The sequence below is a fragment of the Falco cherrug genome, chromosome 4 (genome assembly GCF_023634085.1).
Source record: "Falco cherrug isolate bFalChe1 chromosome 4, bFalChe1.pri, whole genome shotgun sequence".
Lineage (NCBI taxonomy): Eukaryota > Metazoa > Chordata > Aves > Falconiformes > Falconidae > Falco > Falco cherrug.
Window position 1 is genome coordinate 8,488,403 of NC_073700.1, and position 18,335 is coordinate 8,506,737.

The window sequence follows — 18,335 nt, forward strand, 5'->3', positions numbered from 1 at the left end:
AATAAGTCAATGTAAACTTCCACATCAAGATGAAAAAGTTGCAAGAGTGTAGAATTAAATGAAGAACCTTTTAAAGAGCTTAGAATTTTTTGAATCCCCTTAGTATGGGATGACAGTGTCTCAGACTCCATTATTGGGTGGAATTCTCTGGGTCCTAATTAAATAGAACGAGTGGTGAAAGTAAGTATACCACTGCATACATTTCAAGGATATTGCCAGGGCCCTGTTCTGCAGTATTTTCTGGTTTCAATGAATGCAAAGGATCCTGTTGACCTGGATGGGACTATTTGCTTAAGCAAAGGTACAGCATACATCTGTGTTTGCAGAAACAGAGCCTTTTTCTCTCACAGAATGTGAAAACAGGAACATCTCATGTAATTATGTAATTATAACCATGTCAGTACAGCTATCATTAAGTGCTATGCAATTAAAACCTGCAAAATAAACTGCCATAAAGTATTGTAATTCCTTAGTCCTGAGCAGTACAACTTACCCACTTAGTGCAAATTCTAACTAGTAAATGAGTTGTTAAATTACGTTGTCTTTCATTGTATTTTTTTTTGTCTTTTACAGGAAAAAGTAGAATATGCCTTCCTGATAATTTTTACAGTTGAAACCTTTTTGAAGATTATAGCATATGGATTATTATTACACCCCAACGCGTATGTTAGAAATGGATGGAATTTATTGGATTTTGTAATAGTAGTAGTAGGGTAAGTAACTTATCCTTTATTTATAAAGTCTGTTTGCCTTTGAGTAGTGGCCTACGCATGATTTCTGTTCCTTTGGAGTACAAGAATGAACTGATATGAGTGAAAAATGAAAAGGAAAAGTCCTAAAATTTTCAGCGCTATCTGTGACTGCAGGCTGTGTTGTGCAGTCAGCTTTACAGTAAAAGTTCCCAGGGAATTCTGAGTTCTGCCAAAAAATTTCCTTGGTTGTCGTGCAGGATGTTTTCCATCTGATTTTTCCAAGGTGAACTCCCGATGATTTCCTTACGATAAAGGCTGATCTGTTTAGGTCCATACATTGTTGTTTCATTTATCCCTATACTGTGGTTATGTGGACTTCACCTTGTCTACAGAGACCTCTGGGAGATCCCACGTGTTTCAGAGTGGTGAAGAGTGGTCAGGGGAGGCAGAGTTACCTTAGCGATTCATTGACCTTCCCAAAATCTGGGCATTATTGAACTTTGGTTTTGGGTGCTGCACGTCAGGCCCCAGATATATACGTCTTTGCTTGCTTGGGGGAGCATGTATGCTAAAAATGCCTTTTTTTACCCCATGTACCTTGCTATGCCAGGAAACCCTGGAGAGTTTGTTCTGCTCCTTGGGAGAGGGACTGCTCGGGCCTTATGCAGCTTGCGGAAGAGTGGGGAGTGGAACATCCCATATATACATTCCTTATATATGTTACACAACTGCTTATGACAAATAACATTTTGTCAGCAACTTTGTGTCAGTGGTTGAACTAGATCCTTAGATCCTGCGTTTGGCTATCTAAGGAATTAATCTTGAGGCATATATTCCCCAATTCCCTAATTATTGTGGAGATTATATTGAAAAAAAAGGAATTTCCAGTACTATAAATTTTGTTTACTGAAAATATTTATTATATATAACATGGAGAACATTACCGATATAAAACTTTCTATGCTGTGGCTGGCTTGCAAAGACTACCTTGGCATGTAGTATGCAATTCTGATTTCATTGTTCGGTTCATGCTATATCAGATGTCGCCTGTAATTGAAACGACCCAGAAATCAGTGTGTGCTGCTCTTAACTCATGTTACTACATTAAGGGGAAAGAAAAAGATGCAAAGTAAAGGAATTTGTCATAAAGCATTATTAAACTTGAGCAAGTATTATGCATGTATGAATGCCTGATTTGTAGCTATTTGATTCTGAGATAATAAATGTTATTGAGAAGACTGTATTTGGGCCAGTTGCTTGGCATTCAGGCCATTTTGGTCCAGGACTAAAATTTCTGTATAAATAGATCCTTCATCAGGTCAGGTCATTCTCAACAGATTGGCCTCTGTGCCTGAAGGGGAAGCTTGGTGGGCAGGTGGGGGGACTATCACACGTAAGAGCTCTATTCTCTTGCCAGGCAGTCACTTGAATAGACCTCTTCCCTTTTGTCAAGTGACCATGGAGTTACAGCAACCCTGGAGCAGTCTAATTAACATGACCTCTATCTTTGGCTGTGTCCTAAATACATGATAACTAAAAAATTTTCCATTAACTCATAAAACACTCATTATTGGGAGGCTAAATCTAGTTAGGTCAAATGCTCACACTGAATCCATGGAAAATAGGAGGAAAAAAGGACTACTTGTTATCAAATACCTAAAGTATTGCACTAAGATTTAAATTCTAGCTCAAACCCAAAAGTTTTGGAATATAAACGGCTGTGTAGGTTGTCATCAGTCTACCTGGAAGACAAGGTAGACCTTTCATAACATGTCAACACTGACAGAACTGCAAGCAGTATTTTTGTTCTTGCACTCTGTGAGCAGTATCTTTTGTTCTTCTTTTAAGAACACAATGCACATAAGCAAGTAAGGCAAGTATGAGTCCATTTATTTAATTAATACTTAAAAGCCCTGTGAAAAATTGATTTTCATATATAACCCATGGTGCATATGGAATCACTTTTGGATCTGATTTTGTTTGACTAGTTTCATTGTGAAATTCCATTAGGTATTTTAATAGCTTTGAAAGAGCTGCCATGATGTCCTGTATTGAATGTATTAGATGAAATTTGCTTCATGTGCTTTCTCAGCAGAAACTATAGCAGTCCAAGTGCATAAATCTTAATTATATCAAAATAAATCTCTACTAGCAAAAGGGAAGCATGTATAGAGACTTTTTTCCATGGCATCAAATTTGGCATTTAAACTTTGGTAAACTGTACAGGAAAATAAATGTCAGTTTTAATAAAGAAGATCAGTGGTTCTATACCTTAATGGCTTTATAGGACAGACATAAAATGACAGAGCTGTAGACAAGCTGTGATGTTTGTGATGTGGTGTTTTCTCCTGTCTTTGTCAGTTCTCTCTGATACAAGAGTGTGAGCTACTTTCAGAGCAGTCTACTACTTGTCTGCATGCTATACCACATAATTTCCGTTGATTTCTGTGAAAGAATAAGGTCCTGGTAGAGAAAGCTTTCATAGCACCTTCCTGTGCCTGTAGCCCTTCAATTTTCTGAATGATGTGTGAACTGACAGGCTGAAAGCAGCTTCTTTTAATTCAGGACTTGATTCAGAAGTCTGTTTAATCATGTCTGCCTTTAGAGCATGAATAGTTACTCTGAAATCATTGAGGTGGCCCGTTTTCTTAGAATTATGCATCTATGAAATTATAGGGTGAATTAGGAACCGAACATTAAATGTCTGGATTTCTGTGGTTATAGTAGCATGTAGATTGCTGGTGTTCATTCTAAGATCTGTGTTCTCCCTTGCTGGGTTTCGCTCTGGGGGAGAATGAAGCAGAATAGGGATGGCTATTGACTGATACAGGTCAGTTGCTTACTGGGGGAAGAGAAAGTCTTCAATATCCTATTTTGGGCAACCTATTAAATATTACTTGATTTCTAGCAACTATGCAGCGTGACAGAGCTGTGAAACCAGCATTGTAAAAACTTCTCTTGGCAAAACCAAAAACCTGCATATTTCTAGAGTCCTTTACAAGTGTGAAAGATTTTTCAGGGTTACAGAACTCTTATTGACTTGACAACCCTTTCAGGAGAAGTTCAGTTTTGCAACAACTGACCTAAAGACTGTGCAAAGGCTAACATGGTTTGTGAAGTCTAGCTGCAGCTGAAGAAACCATGCATCTGAAATGCAGGTCCAAACTAAAATGAACCTAAGGTTACTTTGCACTTCAGCCACTTGCATCACTTTGAATTGCTGCTAGAAGTGGGAAAGAAAAAGAAAACTCTTGTCTTCCAAACTGTTCTAATGAAGGACTAGCTCATTTCTGCAGTGAAGAAATACAATATAATAAATGAGTCATCTGGGAATATTTTTATCCTCAAAGATATTATGTGTAAGAAACAAATCTTTTTGGTTTTATTAAATGTTGGACTCTCTAATATATTCAGTTTTTGCTGACTGTATTTAGAATATCAAACTGCAGTGTCACTTGGAGTTCATATATTCCACCAAAATTAAAACAGATGGTTTCTAATGATTATCTGTTTCATGTTCTAAAGAGGAGACTAATTTTTCAAATGTTAGAGCTAAAATGTTTGAAAAAAGAAGTGGCAAAGTATCTTCATTTGTAGCAGATTGTGTATACAGTCAGAAAGCTAATTTATTGGATACTGCATGATTGTCGCTCTCAGGAGGGATTAGAAACTCTCGCACTTCATAACTTTTCCTGTCATGATTTAATGTGTAAATATACCTCTGATTTTGACAGTTGAACAGCTTTTCGGAATTATCTGCAGTTCAAGTAATTTCCTAATACCTTTGATTGCATGGTAAATGGATGGTGATGACCTTACCCTTCGTTTCATTTTCTAGATTATTTAGTGTAATATTGGAACAATTAACCAAAGAAACAGAAGGTGGCAGCCACTCAGGTGGCAAACCTGGTGGCTTTGATGTCAAAGCCCTAAGAGCCTTTCGTGTATTGCGACCTCTCCGGCTTGTATCAGGAGTGCCCAGTAAGCTCTTTACTATTTAATTCCATTGGAACGAATACTGTAACTCATCTGATTAGTTAATGTGATTGTTCCAGACACTATCAGAAATGCATAATATAAAGTTGATCTTTTGTTTTCTGGTTGTGTACATGAAGTGAGATTCAAGATGAATGATACCCTATTTTAAGTTGAACAAAGGATTGTGAATTCATTCGGTGTATGATATTCTTAAATGGTCCGATAAGCAGACAAGGGAATACACTTCATTTTTTTAGGAGCTTTATATAAAAGTAAATTACATGTTAAAATGCAAATAAACCAGAAAATAAAATTGACACTTTTTTTATTCTAAAACCCTGTACATCTAAAAGTGTAGGTGGTCCTAAAATAGTTTATATGTTGGTAAGAATATGCCAAAGCACATTACACATTTCATGTTTCCTGCCCCCTCCAATGCACATGAATGCCTTCTGTTTATCTCAGCTAACAGATAAATTAGGAAATTTAAGCAGCAGAACAATATCAGGAAATTCAATTGCTTTCTTTAAATAATAATCCTTCTGTTTTCTTTTAATATGTTATTAATTACTGTAGCTATTTGGGCTGAATAAGAGGTTCATGGCTTACAGTTCAGCTCTTTTCCAGACATTCAAAAGAAGAAACCTAATGCTGTGTTTATTATATCATAGTCTGTTACATGGAAGTGATCGTGATGGTATATATTTAGCAAAAGAAGTTCAGTGAAGAAAGCAGCAGCCTTATGAAATGTCAGAAAGGAAGTCTATTAAAATAAAAATGAGCCATATTTTGTTCTCATTGGTACTGTGGCAGCTTCATTAGTCTGGGATCTACTTCTTCTGGTAAAAGCAAAATTTGGCTAAATATTTAATTAGGGTGAAAAGAAAAATGGAGTAGTTCTGAAAGTGATGCGAGGGATAAACGATAAAAACAAGTTTTTTCAGAGTAAAAATGTGTTTTCTCAGGTAACTATACTCTTATTTATCTCTGCTGACCAAAAATGCAGTTCTGCAGTTGGCTGAGCGTACATTTTCTCAGGATTTACCACAAAGTTGCGGTTGTAGCACAGAAGTTTTTAAAGGTCATATAAAATGAACCACAGCCACAACTGATGACTACATCCCCTTTCTTTTTAGAAAGCCGTGAATTCTCGTGACACATTTCAAGCATTGACTTCTATGACATCACCTCTGTTAACTGAGGAAATAATTAGACTTTGACACATGGTTTTAGATTCTTAACAAGTATGTTATGTTACAGGAACATTTTGTAGTTCTGGGCAGTAGAATTTTTTTTTAAAACTCATTGAGTCTGCATGTCTGTATCATTAATCTCTAATAATGTGTAATTATAGAAGTTTTGGTAAGACAAGACATAGAAGTCTGGTTCATAGCTTGTGTCTTCTTTTTTTCTTTTAGGTTTACAAGTTGTCCTGAACTCCATTATAAAAGCCATGGTCCCCCTCCTCCATATTGCCCTTTTGGTATTGTTTGTAATCATAATCTATGCTATTATAGGATTGGAACTTTTTATTGGAAAAATGCACAAATCTTGTTTTCTTATTGATTCAGGTAAGTCACGAAACTGTTGACTGAAGGAAGGGATTAATTCTGTTCTCTTTCAAGTCTGTGGCATATTAGTTTGAAATACAACAGCCGAAGCACTAAGATTGTTGTAACCCCAGTTCCTACTGTGGTTCGTAATTTCAGGAAAAGTGCATTAAATTTAGAAAACAACAGCAAAAATGCAAACCAGTTAGAGACTAGAACATGCTTTGAATAGGTTTTATTTTCTGAAACGTCTAACTAAAATGTCAGTAGCGAAAATGGTAAGGGTGACTATCCACAAGGAACAACTCGGTACTGGTTTTTCTGATCTCTGCTTACTGAAAAGCTAGCTAGCCCTGTTCCAGGGAGGATTTACTGCAGTTCACAGGCTGCGTGGTCTCACCAAGATTGTGGCCGTGTACTAAGAAGCAGAGTTCTGAAATGAGTAGTGAAAGAGAAGGGTTTCTCCATCCAGGTGAAATGATGAAGTGAAAGTGTTTGTTGTGGGAGAGTTTTGGAGTGAAATGCCATGAGAGAGACATCTTACCTGATAGCTAAGGGTACATTTTTGTCAGCTAAGTTCTGAAGTAGACTGTATGTAGAAATCAGTCCGGATCTGTTTCCCTTGGTTGTGCCTATGTTATAGTGTGAAGTGGCATGAAATGAAGAAAAAGCAATGAAGAGGGAAAAAAAACCCAATAGCATAAGGAGATTCTAAACGTTGTATGATTACATGTTTCTTTCCACTGCTCAATTACTTGAGCTCTTTTGTACATTCAGATTTGATTAACTTCTTTTAAGGTAGTAAGGCCCAGATGTGAGGAGACTTAAAGCTCTGAAGCTCGCATGGGTTGCCTTCCTCACCTTTTCTCAGGCTGATCTCTGGATTTACTTTGCAACAGGGTTGATACTTCTTTGTGTGAAGATTTAACTCACAAAAGTATAAGAAGTGAAAGTTCTGATTTTTTTGGGTCACTTTTCAGATATACTAGTTGAAGAAGATCCAGCACCTTGTGCATTCTCAGGGAATGGACGTCAGTGTGTCATGAATGGCACTGAATGTAAGGGTGGATGGGTTGGACCAAACGGAGGCATAACCAACTTTGATAATTTTGCGTTTGCAATGTTGACTGTGTTCCAGTGTATAACCATGGAAGGATGGACTGATGTGTTATACTGGGTAAGTTCATAAATCTCTGAGCTTTTTTAACTTTCAAACCAGCAAGCTTCTGTGTTCAAGTGAGAAATAAGCAGTGTTTTACATTACTGTCAGCAGGAGACCTTGGTGAGTTTTGCAGGAGATGAGCTCAGCTGCATACTTTTTCCAGTCACAGCATCTTACTGGACTCCTCAGGCTAAAAAGACATTTTAGAAACAAATTTATTCATTTCTTATTTGAGGGGTTTTTTTGCCTATTCCATTTGGATAAATGTGATACTACATTTATATCCTTTGGACTATCATTTTTTCATGCAAGCCTACAGTTCTTAAGTACGTCTTTTCTGATTAAGCTTAAGAGCTCTCTGTTTGCAGTATTTCTGCAAAATATTTCACAATATTTACGTAAATTAGAACAAAGCAAGCTCTCAACTGTCAGTACTTGCCGTGGGGACTGCAAACCATTTGTTAACCATTCAGAAACAACGAATCACAAGAGCTGTGAGCCCGACATTGGCTCTGTAGAAGCAGCAAAAGGTACTCATATTCAAAAACCTAACTGTGTAAGTCCCCACCTCTAAATGCTACTCTAGTGTCAGGTCTGGAACCTCCACAATCTTACAACATAAACAGCTGGACACAGACTGGGAAACTGAAGATGTATTTAGTCCTGATTTTACAAATGAGAAAAGGACACAGATTTTTTTTTAAGGAAAAGGGTGACCTGAATATACAGGTGGACAATTCTCTGCCTAACCCCATTCCAAGCTAAGGACATTACGTTCTTTTGTGAATCTTTAAGCACCTAAATATCTGATGCAAGTGATTTGGCTGATGTTGTTCAAGAAGCTGTGATGGAACCTACCTACCACAGGTGCTGAAATTAAATGAGTTTTCTGTACTACTTGGTACTCAGCAGTAAGTCTTTGCAGCAGTTGGGACCTTACAACAAATATAATTCTAACAATTCAAATGTGGGAAGTATTTATGAAAGAAAACTGATTACTAGTAAGGATGACTATTAGCAAGCTGACAAAAATGGATGAGCTATCTCAAGATGTATCTTGCTACAACTATAGATTATGTTGCTCACAGCAGCTCATGTTTTGAATTTCTTTGTCTGGCCGAGTGGGACTGTTTACTAATAGCACATCTGTTGTGGAGTATTGGATGCAAGTAAGGATGTAGTATTACCTGGTGAACGAACACTTAATTTTATATGGTCACTTGTTGCAAATCAAGGTGAAATATGCTCTTGCTAAAAAATACAATACCAGAGCCTAGTCTCAGATAAAATCTGTGATACTAGAATATAGAATATGGAGATGTTTTTAAGATAATGTCACTGTTAAAGATAATTAAAGTAAACTGGCATTCTTTTAGGATAGAATGACAAAAGTTGGCAAAGTGTGAATCTCTGCTTCCACTGCCTGTTACCAGAGATACAAAATTGGCTATAAACATGCTAACCTTTAATACTAAAGAGTCTACGATAATGCATAGCTACATATAGGCTAATGTATTTCTCATGGTGTAGGTTTATCAACTCTGGGATTTGTAGACTGTGTGAATGTAGAATTAGTATGTGCTTTATATGACTTGTGTTCATGATAATAGTTATTTTTATCCCTCCTGAAAGAAAAAGGAAGGTTTGCCATGATTGTCTAGAAATAAAAAATACACATTTAACAGCTTTCAAGGCAAAAATATGGCCACATTTCAGTACCTGATAATTCCTCCATCACCAAATTTTTTCAAAGAAAATTAATGTAAAAACTTTGAGGAGTTACTGCATTGAGAATATGATTTACAGAAGATATAGAAACAATTGAAGCTGAGTGGCTCAATATGAAACATTTTTTCCCCTAAGAATTAATGAGCTAATTGGTCTGATGCACCTTAAGAAATATTTGTAGAGTCTCCACTGACAGCACAAATAGTAAACCCATTAAAATAGAATGCTGAATATTGTCACGATCAGACAAAATGCAAGGCTTAAGAAAACTAAAAATTCAAAAAAATCAAAACTGCACATGAGTTATTTATTTCTCTGAGTTCCCTATGTAGAAGTTATTTACAGGTACATGGATGTCAGTTTTCACGTTATTTTAAGTGATACTGGGATTATTAGATAGAGAACCAAACACTTATTGACCTAGTGAAATACAATAAAAGTCAGCTATTCAAGTGGCTTTGGAATCTGTCTTAACTGATGTTTATGTAATTATAGATCTGGAATCTTTCTGTCTGTAGACCAACAAACTGCCTATTGTCAAGCTGAAATGACTCACTGAGGACAAGAGGAATGATGATTTATATGTTTTAATTTTACCCCTGAATTAAGCTGAGGTAGATTTAGCTATTGCTAGCCAAAAATTGGAAAATACTTTGTTGTAATTATAAATTGCGAAACCACTAGGGATATACCAGATTGTAATAAAAATGTCCAAAGAATCTAAGGACACCATTTTAACTAGACATGCATGGGTTTTGAGTGTTGCTTTTTATTTAGAAATCTGTTGATGATACACAGACTTAATGAATTTTATACAAAACAAAAATAAAACCAAACCCACGATTATTAGAAAGTGCACAGAATTCTGATTTCCATTTGGTCACTGTGTGAACAGTAAAATTAACTCTGTAGGCTTATCTTGCTAGCAGGTGTAATCTGAGTGGGTGAAATATGTGCAATATTTTGCATCGTGTTGTGTGGCATTCTGTTAGCACGAATGACAGCTGAAAATGACAGCTTCCAACAACACTCAATAGCACAGCTCGTTGTCACCTGGTTAACAACAGTAAACTTGGCTTAAAAATTCTCCAAGCATCAGTAATGATTTTTCTCTCATGCATATCTATTATAGATGGAGGGCTTGATCCTGCTACTGCTAGGCACCCTTCAGATCCTGGTGACTCACACGGACATCCTGCTGCTCACCAGTTTGCATCTGAATCCCATATGTCCTGTCATTTTTTAGAGTGTCTTCATCTGGCTTCTTTTCTCTCTAACTGAGGTGTAACTCACCGGATAGCACATATTACATGTTTCATGCACAAAAAAATGCGACTCCTCGGGGCCAAATGCTAGACTTAGCTGTAGAGGTCAAGGGCTGGTGTCCTTGTTTCCACCAGCCAGTGCAGCACAGTGTGTTCCCAAACTGTGTAATGTTTGTGGCTGCACATCTGTATATCTTCTCCGTTTATATCAGGACTGGGTTTATTCCCAGTCTCAGTCTTTTCTGTTTGCTCTCTAGCCCTAACCGGAGGTTTATGCTATTAGTTTTGGATCCCAGTGCAGTCCTTGTCGTTGGCAAAGTGGCAGTTTCTGTGTGCCCAAGTTTTTAATGCTCTGGCTCACATTCTCAAGCTGAGAGCATAGTATTCTTTGCCTCATTTTCAATTTAAGCTAGCAAGCACTCAAGAATTAAAAAATCTGAGTCTACATTTGCATATCTGGCTCTAGATTTTTTTCGTGTCTTTCAGACATCTAGATTTATAGTCTATTAATGGCAAACATTTATTTTGTAAATCACTCTTTATTTTTAGCTATTTCATTTGATATGTAGGAACATACATAATGAGCAGCAGTACTTGCCAGTAAAACCCCCAATTTTCCAGCGTACCAAAATTATCGTGTTTAATTCTTCTTGTTTTCACCATAGTGAAGTTATCTTCAGTTCCTACACTTGAATAATCTACACTGACACTGCTGTGACTTCAATGAAAGATGGGCAGGGCCTCTGTGAAACAAACTAATTGCCGTGATGGCTTGCCAGCACAGTTGATTCAATAATGGAGCTACTGTATTGGTGGCTACTGAATTTTACTAAGTCAATTTTATGGACAGACTTTGCATTACTAGCTCAAATACAAACAGCTCCTCAGTTCTCTGACACCTAGCTAGCACTAGGTTTTATTGATCTGGAGACTTTTGAGACTGAAGCGCTCAAGTTGAAATTGCTGAGTAATGGTACGTTGATGTCGTATATGGTTTTGCCTATTAATATACTTACTGATATGTTAACAAGATACTCTATCAAGGATTCATGTTTAAAATACACGATTCATTCCTTGAGATGTCTAAGCGATCTATAATATGTCTAAATCTTGCATAAGGTTTAAGGAAAGGGGTGTCAGTTTCTTTTTTTTTAAATGTCACCTTCTTAAAACTAGTGTCCCTTACTACTGTTTGGTAGTAACGTATGTTATCATCAAAGAAATACTTAATTCATAACTCCTCTGCTTTTATTACAAAAAAAAGTGTGCACTTAGAAATCTGTTTCTTGCTTTAGAAATCAGGCTTTATATACCCCAATATACTTCTTGCAGCAGCTTAGAACATTTGAAGAAAATCAATATTTTCTGTAACACAGCCTGTTCAGTATATCTTTACTATTAAAGATATTATTTTTTTAAAAAATAGAATTAAGATTGATTATTAAAGAAATAATCAGTATTTCTTTAAATGTATTTTCATAACCAAGTACAAGAGCTGTGGCTTCCTTCCTAGCTTTCTAATAGCATGAGATGACTTTATTGTGCATAAATTAAAAGGTAGAAAATCACTATGTGTTTGTTTCTAACTGGATGAGAATTTGAAAAATGCTTATAACTCACACATAAACCTATGTTTTGAAAAGAAAATAGTTACACTAATAAAACAAAGCAGTCGATTTTTTCAGAATGTCAGTCAAATGATCAGAAACTCAGACAATCTTCTAATCATGTCACTTTTTAGAATGCTCCTAGTTCAAGAATCTTAAAGGACAGCCTACTCAGAAGTATTATAAGGTGACATAATATACTTGAAACCAGCTGATGTTCAGCCAAAGATCTTTCCTAAACACAAGCAAATATTTTACAAATACATCTCATAAGAAAATCCCTTGGCCCAGGCACAAAATGTATTATTAGTCCATAAACAAAAAGTTGCAAAGTATGTTTGAAGTCTTATCAAAACTGTCATCAGAGTGTTGAGCAGGAATTGCTAAAAAATATGTCTCAAAAAATATGACCAACAGTCAAATAAGCAATAATACTTGAGAACTTCGAATGATTTAATAAGCCAATTGGAAACAAATACTTGGAGTGATTTAAATCATATTAGTCCCATTACAGTGGCAGAAATGGAAGGCATGTTATTGTATCCAAACAATACTTGTCAGCAATGAATTTCAGCTTACAGTCTGAGAGAAGTCAAAGAATGCTCGACAGATTTTTTTCCCGGTTGGAAATACTCAGCAAACGATGTTGAAAATTGTGAGAAAATATGCTAGAAAAATCTTTACAAAATACTTATTTCTGCCTTTGTCTGCTCTGTACTGAGGATAGCTTAGTGCTATTCTCTTAGCATCACTCAGCACCACTCACAGGTCATGTAAGGGAGACTTCAGTGAAACAAGTCAGCTCATCCCCAAAGGCATTGACGTGCTGGATGCACAGTGCTCCCAGCCTTTGATGACTATATAGCCAGAAATTTAACACATGATATCCAGCTGGAGAAAGTGTGATAGAAATTTTGGATGACAGTATTAATATACTGCATAAATCACGCTTAAGAGCCAGGGATTGCAGGCAGGATTTTTAGAATCTGTGTGTTAATTACTTGAATCCAATGTAATGTTAAAATCTAGTTTAACCCCCCTGCCTTTTAGGTAATTACTTGGACTAATTACTTTTTATGTTCTCTAGACATAAAAAGCTCCAAATCAACCAATTTTAGATGGCAAGGAGACAAGATTTAAATTACTAATAAATTACAAACCTCAGAAAGAGAGAAAAGGGAGTGATCAAATTCAGACATGGAAACGGATCTACCAAGCCAAGGAATACACATATTAAAAATTTGAATTAGCATCGAAAAGGATGTTTGTATAATATAGCTTTTTTCAAATGAGCATCTTAACAAAAAGACCCCACCTGAGGAGGATTTTAAACTACCTCACAGCAAATGTCTGCTGTGCAGTAAGTTTGATTTACTTTGACAAGATACCTGGTATCTCAGTATTAGCTGCCTGCTGACCTGTACTGCAGTCAAAGCACAGAACTAATTTCTTGTCATAGATGATTGCAAATACTCCAGAGAACATACTGTTTCTCCCCAACAAGTTTAAATAAAATGGATAGAAACTGGATTAGAAGTAGGCTAGACTTTAGGTAGTGCTAAGAACTCCAGTAGTTGAATAGCTAGAATTTCTTCCAAAACCTTTGCCAGAAGCAGCAAACAAGCCTTTTCAAACCATTCCAGTTCCCAGGCTGTCCCAGGATAACAGTTTAGTAAGTAAATTCAGATCTACCTTGAGTATTGGGGGTTTGTTTATTGTTTCTACATAAACTAAGGTAACAGTTTTACATCATCGATCCTAATAGTGTGTGCTATTATGCTCGTGGGTGTTGTATTCAGTATATGGGAAATATTAAATATATCCAGTGACATAATGATGCTGTATGGTACATATATAGGTGGCATAGCAGATATGTACTAAATACCATTTTCTTTTCCTATCTCCAAACTGGATACTATTACTCTGTTCATTTTAACACACTATAGCTAAATATTTAAAAATAAAATAGCTAAACATTTAAAAATAAACACACTGTTTATTCAGTAGTTCTTTGAGCCCTTAGATTCAACAACCCAAATCCCTACATAGCTTTTATAAATTTCTTATGTGAAATTAGTTTGGACAATATAAATAAATGGGTAGAAGCACTAACAAATTGCTACTCCTTAATTAACATGCTGCAACCAATGAAGGAATCTAAACACTTCCATTTTGTTATACCTGGAATATAGATTTTTCTTAAACCTGGTAGGGTCCTCCCCTAATCCAACAGAAAACGTTCTCTGGGTTACCATTTTGTAGAGGCAGTACTCTTCATTTTGTTATGCTAGTGTCCATCTGCTCTGCAGATTCAACCTAGGATAGTTACTTGAAAAAGGGAAAATAATTTCTTAGCAGTTGCATTTGACATGTAAGCTTTCCTTGAAACAATTATCTGATCCCCCCCCCCCCCGCTGCCCCCAGTTAAAGACAGTAAGCTGATTAATGAAATGCCACTAGTAGTAATTAGCTAAAATAGCATTAGATGCAAAATAAAGTATCTGAATGAAAAAAAAGACCTGCATCTAAACTTATTTCTAACCAATATTAAAAAAAATAATAAAGCAGTCAGCTTTCGCAGAATAAATGCTTTATGTGAGTACCTAAGTTATGTACTTCATTAGCTAACAGCTGGGTAAAAATAACAGCAGGAAGAAATTGACTGTCAGATCAAAGGAAATTAGTAAAACTGAAGCAGTGTCCTACAAGTTGAAGTTTAATTTGAGAGGGTGGCTTATATGTGTCCTGGATGTAAACTGTGCTACAAAGTTGCATACAGAAGACTGGGCTACATTTATAGGTGATTAAGTAATTATGAGGCTCTCGAAGTACTGTAACAATTTTTCATTTCTCCAAGGAATATATTTCTCTTTGGGCATACCTTAACACCTGAGCCATGGAATTCTGAAATTCCAGTTGTTGATGAGCTGAAATGCTTAACAAAGCAGGGTTCTCCACGTTCACATCCCACCAGTCTGGGCTTGTTTCTGTGTCACCAGTATGACAAAGTCAAGTCTGGCCAGCCAGGAGAAGGTCAGGGAAATCTGTGCTTTAACTCCAGAACCCATACAAGATTGAATATAAAATCACATGCTTTTACAAACCAACCTGGAGGCTGCTGCGCTTCAAGCACAGCCTGTTTTAAGTCAGCTTTAAGTTAACTCCACTTTAGCCAAGAATATCCCAGGACACAACCTTTGAAGCTAGAAGGCTTTGACAAGCTGTCTGGTGTGCTCTCACATGAATAGAATAAACAGCCTGTGATCCAAGGTTTTGTGAGCCTGCATTGTATGATTCAAAGAGTGCAGGATTAGTCCCGTTTCATAAAATACTGATTTCTGAATCATTTTAACACCTGTCGAGAGATTGTTTGTCAGTCTTAATAAATTTTAAGATGGTTGAGTATATTATAGGTGACAATAAATAAACCCACCAGTTATATGTCTACTGGAATGTTATAAAAACAGAAAGGTAAAATTGAGGAAACTAAGGAATAAGAAATTAAGCGAGTTTGAATCATCATGGAAGATAATTTGAAATAAGTTCATGCATCAGCACATTATGTCTGTAATAGTACAAATGCAGAATTAGAGGCGTTACTGCATTGCTTTATCATTATCCCCAGTTAGGGCTTAGATGAATTGATACATACAAAGAGCTTGCAATAATTTCAGTAGAACAGTATCAGGTGTACAGAAAAGACCTTTATCTGCGTGCAATTGCATTTGGGGATTTTACTAACAGTTACTGCAGATAGGGATAAATGAGACATTTTAATGATTTCTAATTGATGTTTTAGATTGGAGTGTGCCATCTGCTGCTGTGTAATACTAATGGTTATGTCTGCTGTAAATTTGGCTTTCTTCCTGTTTCCCTTCAGAGTCTCGGTCTCAGAATGCTGCATTGTAATGATCGTTGACTCCAACTGGAGAGCAGCTAACAGGATAATTCACTCCACATGCCAGATGAGGCAGTTTCAGACTGTACCGAGTTTGTCCTATCGGCTCAAGATAATTCTTCTGCACTTTGCTGACATACACTCACAAACATATAGATGTAAATATAAAGAGCCAAATATACAATGAGAATTAATTACTCTCCACCAATTTAACTTGTGTAGCATAACTTGTCTCCAGATCTGGTAGCATGAACAAATGGGCCCTTTTACAGGGACTTTTGAACTGTTAGTTACTGCATCCCTTATGAAAGGGATAGGAAGATTTTCAGAGATCAGTTGAAAATTATTCTCAAAGCTATTTAAACGTACAAATTTACTTTAACATCCGTATGAAAGAAGTGCAAATGCCAGAGCGTGGCCAAAAATGGTATCTGAGTAGTACACATCTACTGTTATGGTGAAACAGATTTAAGTGGTATGAAAAATACTTTGTCCTTCCTATCATTCATCGTCTCATCTGTCCTCTGGTTGATGTGACGGACAAACTAATTAGAAGTGAAATCCAAACAGTGAGACTAGATCTTGAAAAAGACACAAAGAAGGGCAAGAAGGATGGTACTTGGGGGTGTCTTTGCAATATGTGTTATGGATGATAAAAGCTTAATGGACTCAAAAAGAGATGGGACAAGTGCGTTTTTAGAGCCATTAAATACGACACCTCCTTTGGTATAGTATATCCAGGAGCCACAGTGTGTGGGAGTCTTGCAAGGCTTTTTGCTGAGGATTTGAGATGTGGCATCTCCTAGATTTGCTGGTGTAACTTTAGCATGGTTTAGGGGCTTTTATTGTTTATGTTTTCTTAGTTGCAACTTCCCATGCATCTGCAATTTGTGTCTTCCTAACTCCTCATTCTGCACTTTGGGTGAGAAGTCAACATTAATCCTTTCAACTGAAAATACCTTGTTTCTGCGGATGGAGATTTTCCTGGGCTCATATATTAACCAAAATCTGCCTCAGTTTTTAATCAGAAGGCAAATTGACTCCTTTCATCTTTCTTTAATTGAAAGTTATGGAAAATGCCACTTGACATGCATGAAATGAGCTGCAAAGTTTTCCAAAAGGAAAGGACTTCTTATACTTTCATCTCTGGTATTAATGCAATCAGAAATATTACTTCATGAATAGAAATTACAATGCATTACTTGAACAGAGTTTAATTGTCTCTAGAATGAAATGGTGAAAATCTTGAGTAGATGCAGTTTCAGTCGGTTGCTTTTAGGAATTCAGTCTTAGATTAGTGCCAAGGTGTTCTACTAGATTAAGGGTTCCTGAGTTAGGAATGATTTTGATTTAGTTCAGCATCTGCCCAAACCATAGTATTCTTCTAGCACTGCTTAGCTGCCGTTTCCAATTTTTACATCACAGGACATTAGTCCTTGATAGATTAGCCTAAAACATTGGGCTTAAAATCAAACTGCATAAAAGAGAAGGAAATTTTTTATATGCTATGCACTATGAAGTGAATGAAGGAAATGCAAATCACAGTTGCCTGTGTTAATAGAACCTCCATGACAGAGCATGGAAATTTCAGCTTTGTTCCTGGGTTACTAAGTCAACACAATGCTTGGCTTCTTGAATATGTTCTTTTTGTGAGCAAAAAGAGTGCATCAAGTTGGATTGCAGTGATTCCCAGAGCGTTCTCGAAGTAAAATTGTGAATGTTAATATTTCATTTTTTTCAAAAAGATTTATAGCAGGAAAATGTTGGCGTCAACACCAGATGAATTTATGCCTTCACTCTGACTTACAAACAACTGTTTGCTAATAGTCCAGTTCAGTTAGATGCAAAATGCATTCACATGTATTTGAAATGTGAGCGAACTTTTTTTTATCAGCTATTGTTAGAAAAACATTTTGCTTGTATCATACGAATAATTTCTCTAAAGCAAACTCAGTTCTAAAGTAATTACATAATTATGAATGTATGTTTTTAAAAAAAGTTAAGTAAATTTTATTCCTAAACCTTAAGGCTAGATGCCTACAATTGAAAGAAGATGCAAAGGGAAACATACACTGGGACAAACCAGAAATTCAGTCTGGGCAATAGGGTTTTTTACTAAATACCTGAGCTGCTTTATGGTTAAGAATTCTCAAATGTAGGGGACTTGCTCTGAGGGAATGGGCATGGATGATAAAAATCAAAACAGCACAACTGATCTCCTTAGGCACCTGACATGCCAAATATTGCTAAAAGTGTTGCACAGGAGGCTAAGTGTAAGGAGGTAAGTATAATGGCAGCGTTATGAATGATTTTATTTCCATATGAATATGCTGTTGCCGAACTGGACTGTGGAAACGTGGGATCTTTTAAAATTGAAGGTAGTGATCCAGCCTCTCTGAATGGTTATAACCCTTCTCCGTTTTAATTTCCCCAAAGTGTAGTTTTATTTTTAGGA

General features: G+C 36.4%; 1 protein-coding gene across 10 annotated transcripts in view; it reads left to right on the forward strand.

Moving 5' to 3' along the window:
• CACNA1D (calcium voltage-gated channel subunit alpha1 D) overlaps positions 1-18,335 on the forward strand; it is a 235,437-nt gene that overhangs the window by 105,945 nt on the left and 111,157 nt on the right. For all 10 annotated transcript variants that reach the window (XM_055710188.1, XM_055710181.1, XM_055710186.1 and 7 more), the window contains exons 4-7: positions 574-713; positions 4,531-4,673; positions 6,089-6,241; positions 7,201-7,397. In XM_055710188.1, coding sequence (XP_055566163.1) covers positions 574-713; positions 4,531-4,673; positions 6,089-6,241; positions 7,201-7,397 — 633 coding nt within the window. The remainder of the gene's footprint in view (positions 1-573; positions 714-4,530; positions 4,674-6,088; positions 6,242-7,200; positions 7,398-18,335) is intronic.